Source organism: Gossypium hirsutum, chromosome A12 (genome assembly GCF_007990345.1).
Source record: "Gossypium hirsutum isolate 1008001.06 chromosome A12, Gossypium_hirsutum_v2.1, whole genome shotgun sequence".
NCBI lineage: Eukaryota > Viridiplantae > Streptophyta > Magnoliopsida > Malvales > Malvaceae > Gossypium > Gossypium hirsutum.
The window spans coordinates 18,287,448-18,298,173 of record NC_053435.1 but is presented as its reverse complement, the minus strand read 5'-3'; the positions used below and the strand labels follow the sequence as shown (position 1 = coordinate 18,298,173).

Here is a 10,726-nt window from a genome sequence, read left to right as displayed (position 1 = left end):
ATCTCCGTCTAACTCGACACATCCTGTGGGGATTTAATCAACCCACCTATCCCTGCACTCCGAGTAGGACCTCGAAAGCCAATCCAACCTTATACTCCACAGAACGTCATCCCGAGTTGCCTGGCAACGATGATCATCAATATTGTCCTCGACCCTTAAGGAATTGGGATCGTCGACGACCCTCTGGGTATTAGGGCTATCAATAAGCTGTACAGTGTCATATGGAAGACCGCAATACAGACATGCAGTATAACTGCTAGATCAGATGTGCTACACAGCAAGGCTAGCGTATAAGCTATACTATGCAATGCAGTAAACCACTGTATAGACGTGCAATATAACTACCAGATCAGATAATGGAACGTAGTGTAGCTAACATACATGCGGTAAAGTGCAAGGCGATAAACTACTATACCGTTATCAGTAATATCCACAACCCTCAGGGTATTGGGACCGCCTATGACCCTCTGGGTATTATTAAGAGCTTTCAGAATGCAGACAAACTGCCAAATCGTAAATCTCCCTTTTCTTCAACATCCCACCCAAAAAGATTTATGCATATGTATGTATGTATGCAGTTAGATTTACACAATTTAGAATACAAATTCAAACAGTCAATCAAAAGGAGACACACACATCTTGTCAATCAATTACAAAATCAAACATGTGTACCTTCGTATCTCGAATCCAGTATCAACTTATCTAACAAACAATCACAAATTCGCACATATCAAGCCCAAATCAAAGTCATAATTACCTCTAGTAAGGCTTAGTCGGGGGTTGGAACACACCGAGTCGTATTTGCACTTATATTTGACCTAAAACCCAAAGTTTAATGAGATAGGGCCACACGTCCGTGTGCTCTGACTGTGTGGAGCACTCCAAGCCGTGTGGGGGTCCAAACGCCCGTGTGAAGGGTAGTACACGGCAGCGTGATAGAGGCACACGCCCGTGTGGTGTAGAGGCACAGCCGTGTGATTAGGACGTGTAAGATACTGTCCTATTTCACTAAGCTCAAGTGCAGAGTAGACACAACTGTTTGAAGGTCTCACACGCCCATGTGGCCACCAAACACGACCGTGTGGCCAGACCATGTGACCCCAAATATTAATCCCTAATTCCCAAACTCACACGCCCGTGTGGACCAAGGGACACGGCCATGTGATTTCTGACAAAAATCCCCAAAATAGCCACACGGCCATGTGGTACCAAACTTGGCCGAAACCCTAATTTCCCAAATCCACACGGGCATGTGCTGTCATCGAGAAAGCCATGAAACCACCCCAGAACAACTCCCAAAACACCACATTGGCCACCAAACCGTCCCTCAACTTTGTTACCATCGAAACCACATTAGAAAACAAAGTATCGCACTCCCTTTCAGCCTTCAAAGCTCTGAAACTAGAAAATCAAAGTGTTCTCATGAAAAGCCAAAACAACACTTGTAAAAAACAAAAGATAAGTAGATTAGTCAGAGTTGAGTCCCACACCTGTTTCGATGACAAAGAAGACGACAAAGGAGCAGAAAATCAAGGTCTTTCAACCCCACAACACCACCGATTCCAAAAAGCAAAAAGAAGAACACAAGAACAAAAACCAAGAAGAAACAAAACAAAAAATAACGTGCCAAGTAAAAGCAAATAAAAATAAAAATAATTAATAATAACACTAAAGATAAATAAATAAAATAATTATTTTAACTGGAATTAGAAATAACTAAAATGTTTTCTAAAATGCCCACACAAGGACTTGAACTTAAAACCCTGAGACAAACCAACACACTCACAACCACTAGACCAGCAGGCCCATTCTGCCACTAAACTGCACAACTTAACTTATGTGTGCAACCTTCCTACTATCCCTACACTCAAAACCCAGAATTTCTAGGCCCAAAATTCGGGGTGTTACACGATTTATAGCTTGTTAGAAAATTAAATATGTTGATTGGTTGATATATAGATATTTTAGTTGGTTGATTACATTTTGCATGTTGTTTTTTGTGCTATTTTGGTGTTGTTTTTTTTATGCTTTTTATTGTTGTTTTGCAACTATTTATTTTGTTGTTTCGTAGTTGTTTATTATATTGTTTCACTGTCATTTTTAATATTATTTGACTGTCATTTTTAATATTATTTGGATATTATAGAAATTTTATTTTATTATTAATTTTGCTACTATTTTAGTTGTAACTATCTTAATATAAAAACTTTTTAATGTATTTTTAATTTTAAGAATTATTTTAATATTGTTTTTAATTTATTTTAATGTTTTTAAATGTATTTGATATATTATTTTAAAAATTGTTTATATAATAAAATAATCTAAAAAGTTTAATATGGTCAAGCCAAGTAAAGCTCGGGCTTAACTATTATGATTCCAGTTGGGCTTGAGCAAATTTTTAGGCCCATTTTTCAAGTTGAGTCAGGCTCGAGCCTAAAATTTATTTTCGAACTCGACTTAGCCCGGCCCATGATCACCTCTAGTTTGAATGTGCAAAACATTATGAATGGCATTATTTTGCAAAATAAGAGAATAAATACCATAAGATAAAACACCATTTCCAACAAGTTCAAATTTATAAATAAACTAAAACTAGTGTTTGAAAAATTAAAACAATACCCAAAGGGTGCAAGTCTTGAAATAGAAACTAAATTTCTAGAAAATTGGGAATATAAAAAGTATTTTCTAAAATTAAAACAAAACTGCTCCTAAGCACTAATTCGCACGTTCCAATTGTTTCCACATGCGACTCCATCTTATTTCTTGAAGAGATGTGTCACTCAACTCCCACTGGTTCCCTCATGTTTCTTAATCCTTGTAAAGAATTAGAGATATGGATTGTATAACCAGAATCAATCCACCATGTGTTATAACTAACATAAATCATATTTGACTTAAAACAAACAAGTGAGATTGATTTACGTTTCTTTCCAAGCCAACTCTTAAATTTGAGATAGTCTTTCTTTAAGTGTCCATTCTTTTTATAGGAAAAACACTTGGACTCTTTCTTTATGTCAGCTTGGAGTTGCATTTTTGCCTTTCCTTTTCCCTTTTGCTTGGCTTGGACTGTCTTCTTTCCATGAGTAATCGTCAGTTCACTCTCTCCCATCTCCAGTATGAGTCTAGCCTTTTCCTGACCACACATGGTCAAAAGTTCATCGAAAGACCACTTATCCTAATGTGTGTTATAGGATATCTTAAATTGCCTATACTGAGGTGGAAGAGTGTTCAATATAAAGTGCACCAGGAAAAATTCAGACATTTCAACCTCAAGTGCTCTTAATCACGTACACCTTTCACGGTAGTGAGCTTCATTGATGTGAACTTCATGGTTAGGGTGCTGGCTAATGACTTTTGAGAAGTTTTGAACTATTTCTCAATAGTCGTTAATAATTCTTGAACATTCTCATAATGCTCAATTGAGCCACAAACATCAACAGAAACCTTACTCTTTATGAGCATGATACTTAAGCGATTAGATCACTCCCATTTTTCATACAAAACAAGATCAACTTAAGTGCTGGTTTCAGTAATATGTGGCTTAGATTTCCTTATGACATAGTCAATATCCAAACACCCTAGTTGGAGAAGAATACTCTCATTCTAGAACTTAAAGTTCTTACTAGTTAATTCAGGGATATTTATTCTATTATCAGACATATTCACAGGTTAAAAAACTGCAAAATGAATGAATATACATGCTTAACAAAAATTTAAGGTAGACATAAATCGTAATTTACCAATAAAAATTATGTAAATAATGAATCTAGTGTCATAAAAATTACATGTGGGCTAAATTTTTAATTCAATTAGATCTATTTTATGGTAGAATTATTTACTATCCTTTATGAAAAAAATTATTAAATTCATTTTCATAATTCCCGTGGGCAACTATAAAAAGTCATCTAATAATTTTATCATAATAAATTATGCAATGAGATTTAATACCTATGCTTTCCGTATTTGATTTTTAACTTTAATAATTTTATTTAACTAAAGATGTTGTGGCTAGTCTTTGACTAAATAAAATCATGACAATCACTTAGCTAGATATTAATCCTTAAACTTAATTCAAGATTGTTCTTATGCCATTATGCAACATCTAATGTCTATAAACCTTATGAGATTAAATGATTTCATTTAATTAAAGTTTCTATGGATAATTCTCTAATTAAATAAAATTATTTAGATCCCTAGACATATAGTCTAAAGTTTATTGCTAAATACCTTATGCAATAAGTCTAAATTTTTTATGCATCTAAAAAAATGTAACTATTAACAACAAATTTTTAAAATTTTTCACTAATTTATTTATAAAATAATTAATTTTAAAATTTTTACTTTAATAAAATCCAATGATTTTGCACAAAAGTTTGCAATAAAAATTCTCAAAAAATATATATTTTTTAAAATAATTCAAATAAACATGACACTGATATTTTAAGAAATTTACAAACTTTTAAAACTAGACAAGGCAGAGAGAAACCGTGCTATGATACCAAATGTTAGCATAAATAACAGTTTACAGTATAGTGCAACGGAAAAGATAGAACATAAATACTTCTAGTCATTGCCTGAATTAAATGCCAAAATCCAAATGTTGTGACATCACTGTTGAGCATGTCAAACCACCGACGAGGAAGTCAAATTTAGCCGTACAAAAAATTGAAAACCACCAAAGTCTTCTAAGCACTTGAAAATCTCACTAGATGATATATATTTTTTTGTTTTTGTTTTTATTTTTCGGTGCTTAGGGACCTTATGCTAGTTAGTTTTTGTAGTGGTGGTTCCCATAAAAAATCACCAACACATCCCACTATCATACATACAAAGGTGTGAAAGTGGTCGACAGCAAATGTGGGCATGTGAGAGTGACCCCACGAAACATGGGAATGTAGGAGGTCTTCCCACGAACCAGTTCCAACACTTTTACCTTCTCGTTCGAATTAAACAATGCAAAATTACTAGGCAAAAAAAAGAGTTTTGAGGCACTTGAAAAATTTTAAATAAGAAAACTGATGATGCATGGTTTTAGGGATACCAAGAGGCTCGAAGTTTGATACCAAATGATATGAGGGCAGCATCCACAAAGTCCTAAAAATCCCAAAGATGATTCGAAGTTGTTTTGAGCTTTAAAATACTTGTTTTTTACTCGATAGGCTTTAAATTGATTCCTATAGTTTGGGCAGCAAGCAAGATGCTTAGAACTTGAAATACTCAATAAAGAACATGATTAATTGAATGATAATGAAACAAAAACAACAAGTAAATAAAGTAAATAAAGAAAATAAAATTTAAAAGTGGAAGACAGAATAGATAAACCAATGAAGATGAATAGAAGTAGAAGTGTTTGATTGAACCCTCTAAAATATATTTCCCAACAAACTTAATCAAGGACTCTAACCAACCCTCCAAGAATGAGTTCTTGGCAACTCGGAGTTTAAAGAATTTTTCCTAAAATCTTGAACAAGATTAAGTAAACATAATGTTATGAATAAAAATAAGAATTGAATATTGTAAAACAAAATACTCCAAAAAATGATTTAATTAATTAATTAATAAATAAAAATGTTAATAAATAATGAAAGTGCCAGATACAAATTGAATGAAAAAAAAATCTTAATTTAATTAAACTTCTAATTTGTTTAAATAAAAAGTAATTCTAGTTGAACTAAACCTTCTTGCCAACTAAGAAACATAAACCTTCTAATCAATCTAAAACACTTAAAAATATCCTAAAATCTAGAATAAATAAATAAAAATAAAATTTAATAAATAAAAATAAAATTTAATAAATAAAATATTGGGTTCATATATAATCAAAATAAGTCTTAAAATCGAACCCAATATGATTTAAACATGAATGAAAACTCGTAGTTCCCGTAATAATCCCATCCAGAAATTTATGTTTGTGTAGTTTTCACTAAAACAACCATAACTTGACCTCTTGAACTTGAAATAAGGTGATTCAAAGTGCGTTTCAAAACTAAAAAATAGTTATTTCATCGATCAAAGACATCTTGACAGAAAAATACTTGGATCTCATATAAAAATGCGTCGTAAGTTAATTGATTTTTCAAACTTAAAAAAATTGGTAGCTTTGATGAATTGAATTTAATAAATTTTCACCTTATCCATGCATGTATTAAGGAGACCTAGTTTAGGACTTGGGCTAATGGTGTAACACGAAAGGGCGGTTGAGAGGAGATTGTGTGTAACTTGGGAGAGTTGAAGACATGGTCAGTAAGGGTTAATAGAAAGGGATGGTGCTGAAAGGTATGATAGCGGCTAGAGGGAGCAGGGTGGCGCTGCAAGGGACGTAGAATGAGGTAGTGGTGAATTGATATTGCAACAATGGTGGTTTGTTTTTAATAGTAAGGGAAAGTGGTGATGGAACAAAAGAAGTGTGGCGAATTGTGTGAGAGGAAGGTGGCGGTGTTGGGCAATGCGCTTGAGGCAATGATGGGATGATGATGGTGGCGTGAGAAGGGTGCAACAGGGGGCTTTTTCTTTCTTGGGCAAGGCATGGTCGGGGTGGGGGGAATTTTGGTGGAAAAGAAGGATTTTAATTGGTTAAGGATTTGGGTAGAAAAAGAATTCGATTAGTCAAGGAAGTTTGATTTAATTAGTGCAAATTTTAATTTTTTCTGAATCCTATTAAAATGAAAAATTTTGTAAATATTTAAAATTAAATTTGTAGAATTTTTTAAATCTAATTGCTAAAATGTGTAAATATTGGAAGGTCAAATTTGTTATTATGTGAATAAAAAAGTCGATGTTAGACTTGCATTATCGACTTAACGGTATGATGATTAAAAAAATTAATTTTGAAAACTTTAGTGACTAAATAAAAAAAATTATAGTTGGGTGACCAAACTAAAAACACTCTCATAATTAGGTCACCATTCATGGAATTTACCCTAGTTTTTAGTATATATTTAAAAAAAAATGAATTTTATAGGAGGGAAGAAAACATTTGGGTATCAAGATCGAAATCAAAAACAAAAATATCCAAGAAAGTTTGGGATGAAAGGGTTTGGAATGTATATACCGGATTGCCATTCCGGCGGGCCTTAAACAGACCTGTGAACTGAATTGAATTTTCTTAAATCAAACCAATGAACCACTCAACCAAAACTATGGGCCATATCGGACCTTCTTTAGCAGTTCTGGACTTTAGGCACGGCCCCTCAATGAGTCCCATCTTTTTTCAATTGTGAAATAAACAAATATACAATCAGAACTGGGAAAATGAAAAAGCATAAGACGTCGTTGCGATAGCCGGAGTTAACACGTTATTAATCATGCTTATGTAAGCCACCTTATTTTTATTATCCAAACGCCATTAAAGAAAGAAAAAAAAAAGTGAGACAGATATATCCAAGCCTAAACAAAGTAAAAGGCACACACTCTGCCGATTAAAAGATCGATTAAGCAAAAAAGTAAAACAAGTTTCGATTGAAATCTAGGGTTTGATCCATCCAATTTTCTTCGATCTCTTTTTTTTTCTCTTTTAGTTTCTTCTGGGTTTCCCTCTTTAAACAATTATCATGAACTGCGAAGTCTGCCAACTCAAAGAACTGGTAATCAAAATTTTCTCTTTTACTGTTTTATTTCACTCTTAAATATTAAGACATACTATTTATTCTTCTGATTGAAATTTTCCTTTACTTTTCGCTAAATTTAACAATATCCTATTTAGGAAGTGGAGCATTTTGAAATTCGCGAAGTTTTGCGCTGTAAGTCCTCTCTTCAATTTCTATATTTGTTCCTTTTTTAAGTAATTAATTTCGTTTATTAAACGTTCTCTCTTTTTTGTAGTTTTTTTTATTTGATTAACTTGACCTGTTAAAAGTTTTTCTTTTTCCCTTTTAAATCCATGATGGCAGGCATTTTACATACAATAGTGTTTCATAGAGCATTAGGTCTAGTTCGGCCCAAAGATGTGGATTTGGAGCTTTTTGAAATTACTTATGTAAGTCATTCATGTCTTCAGTTTTTACTTCTCCAATCGAAATCACTGCTTTTATTTCCTGATTTTTCTCTGGCGTTTTGCATGTTTCCCAAATTCGTATTTTGTAATAATTAGGTGCAATGTGGGGATGTGGAACTTGAGAAGAAAATAGATGAGAAGATTGATCATTTCATAAGTTGGGTGGAAAAACATCCCAATAAGAAAAGTCAGGTCTGTTATGTCTATTCGCTTATAGTTTTCAGGTTTTTGTTTCGGATATGGTCGCCGTTGCATCTTATTTTATGTTTAGGTTTTATTTTTGCTTATGTTGCATTTGCATGATATATGGTCGTAGCCTTTTACATTTTAGCTTGTATCTTGTCTTCAATATGAATTCTTTACTTGTGTTTGTGCTATAGATATGCTTATCGTTTTATGAGGTGAAAAGCAAGCAGCCATCTTGGTTCACTAATAAAACCGAGCGCTTATATTGGGAGCAATGGTATATCAATTTGAATGTTACTCAACACCCAAAACACCATTCAAGCAAATCTCATCATACCAAACTGGTCGTTGACCCCGGAGGTATAACCTTGTTTATGCCCTTAACTTTAAAAATTGTAAATTGCTTTTGCTTTCTTTAAAATCTATCTTCCTCCTGTTATGATTGTTTATGTTCATTAATATAGAGAGTGCTACTGAGGAGAGAAGTTCTCGTAGAGCAATGGTTGAAGCATCTCTTCGAGAGGTTCTGTTTCAAATAATAAAGTTTGTTAATGAGAAGAAGGACCATGTGCCCCCCATATCCGAGGGTGTCATTTATTTTCCATATGAAATTACCATACCAAGGTCAGCTCTCTCTTCATTATACCTTCTGTTTTCAGGTTATTTGTAAAATGAATTATTGTAGTAGAAAGCTGCTTTGTTATTTCTGCTCTTTTCTACCGGAACTTTGGTGTTTCTGGTCAAAATCATCTCTTGTGAAACATAAAGTTGGAAAGACCAAAGAGCATAAAAGAGTCATGTCTGAGAAGTTAGTGAAATATATTTAAAAGATTTTAACGACGAATGTTTAAAAGATTTTAATGGAGGAGTCTGACTGCATATTCTGACTCACTTTAGGGATAAAACAGCAGTGGATTGTTCTTGAATATAGTAAAATTTACTGTCTAGCATTAAACATATTATTCCTATTGTTATCTGTTATGTGGTACGCATATTAGTACATATATTCGAGTAGCCTTAAGCTTGATTGTGTAAACTGTAAATGTTGAAACAAACACTAGGTTTTGCTCTTTCTTTCCCTCCTTTTCACTACTATTAATAGTATTTATCCTCATAAATTGGGATCAGAACACACCATAAGATTTCATTTTGTTTGGAGGAAACTAGAATATGCTTTGGGAATGCTGCCTTTCCACAAGAAAACATTTTTGTCCTTTCAGAAAGGTGCCTTGATAGGATGAACTTCCTGGAAGAATCGTTTTAATATTCATTTGTCATCTAGCTTCATGCTATCCTACCTTTTGATACAAGCAAGAGATGATAAAGTATATATCTATAACAGAGGTTAGAGAGGTTGCTTGCTTTTATTTATTGATGGAATTGAAATCATCTCATACTGTAAAGTGTTTTGATCAACTAGCTAGGATGAGGAAGAAATTTAGAGAACTCCTTATGGTTAGGAAGTTAGGTTTTGACTGAAACTAAATTTTTTATGTTGATGTTTTCATTTTTTCCGATTGAGATATTTGGACTAAGTGTGCAAAATATAGCTATAGTCACATTGATCAATCAAACTAGAATCAATTGACTGGCGCTCGATCCCTCGCTTTTGTTTTGATGAGTTGCTGTTGCTATTCTCATCTCTGTTTGTTAGGAAATTTCAATGAGGAACATGTTTAGAAATGGTGAGTTAATATTGTGCTGCCATTACTCAGTTCATCAGATTCTGCGTTTGGGATGGACATGATCAAGAGGATGCTCCACAGCGGGCATCCAACCATGCTCAGCTGATTATCGGACTGGGGGCAAGATTATTGAACTTGGGTTAACGGTTCCTCTACTATTCTTTAATGCATGAATAGAACTTGTAACAAAGCAAAATGCAGATGAGATGAAAGCTAAAGAGACACACGCAGGGTTTTAATATCTGAAGATATAATAGCAAGGTGCATAATTGAATCCATTATCTTGTAAAAATTATAGCATCTATTGTCCTTTTCCATTACTTTCACTGTATAATACTATTACTAAAATTAACTTCTCAACAGTACGTGTTTATTATATTGTTTTCATGTTTATTAAATGCTTTGGATTCCATGTTTTCGTATTGTTTATATGGTGTCTGGAATTTGCCAAATATAGTTTCAACTTGGTGCTCATTTATTAGTTTTCCCTTACAACCCAATGTTTTGGTAAAGGCTGTAACGAAAGCTTGATGGACTAACTAAAAAGAAAAATCTATTATCAGTTTTATTATTTAATTGAATCGATCTCTAAATTTACTAAACAAGTCGAATTAAATTGAATGACTAATATATAAAAATTAATTTTACTATGTTTCATATATATATATTTCAATGTTTCCAAATAATTCATTTAAAAAAGAAAAAGAAGTTAATAAATGTTATAAAAAAATTAAGAGAACAATAGTAATAAGTAAAAGGTAGATAAAAAATATGAGAGAATTTTTATATTAAACTTTCACTTGTAAGGTGTTTTATTTATAAACTTATTTGCATTCAATCAATAAATGTAAATTAAGCCTTC

General features: G+C 32.9%; 1 protein-coding gene across 2 annotated transcripts; it reads left to right on the top strand.

Annotated features, from left to right (window-relative positions):
* The first annotated feature begins 7,244 nt into the window (after positions 1-7,244).
* On the top strand, positions 7,245-10,291 carry LOC107933140 (autophagy-related protein 101). Of its 2 annotated transcripts, none has more exons than XM_016865300.2 (7): positions 7,245-7,583; positions 7,703-7,739; positions 7,890-7,975; positions 8,090-8,185; positions 8,374-8,539; positions 8,644-8,803; positions 9,834-10,291. In XM_016865300.2, exons 1-7 carry the CDS (start codon positions 7,551-7,553, stop codon positions 9,844-9,846), a joined length of 591 nt encoding a protein of 196 aa, XP_016720789.1. In that variant the 5' UTR covers positions 7,245-7,550; the 3' UTR covers positions 9,847-10,291. The 2 variants fall into 2 exon arrangements, with proteins under 2 accessions (XP_016720789.1, XP_016720782.1); XM_016865293.2 differs by having other exon boundaries at positions 7,259-7,583; positions 9,895-10,291.
* The last annotated feature ends 435 nt before the right edge of the window (positions 10,292-10,726 follow it).

Coding starts and splice junctions, on each gene's coding strand:
- LOC107933140 (XM_016865293.2), top strand. CDS start 7,551: ATGAACTGCGAAGTCTGCCAACTCAAAGAACTG. Junction 7,740..7,889: donor AATTCGCGAAGTTTTGCGCT/GTAAGTCCTCTC, acceptor CCATGATGGCAG/GCATTTTACATACAATAGTG. Junction 8,540..8,643: donor ACTGGTCGTTGACCCCGGAG/GTATAACCTTGT, acceptor TCATTAATATAG/AGAGTGCTACTGAGGAGAGA.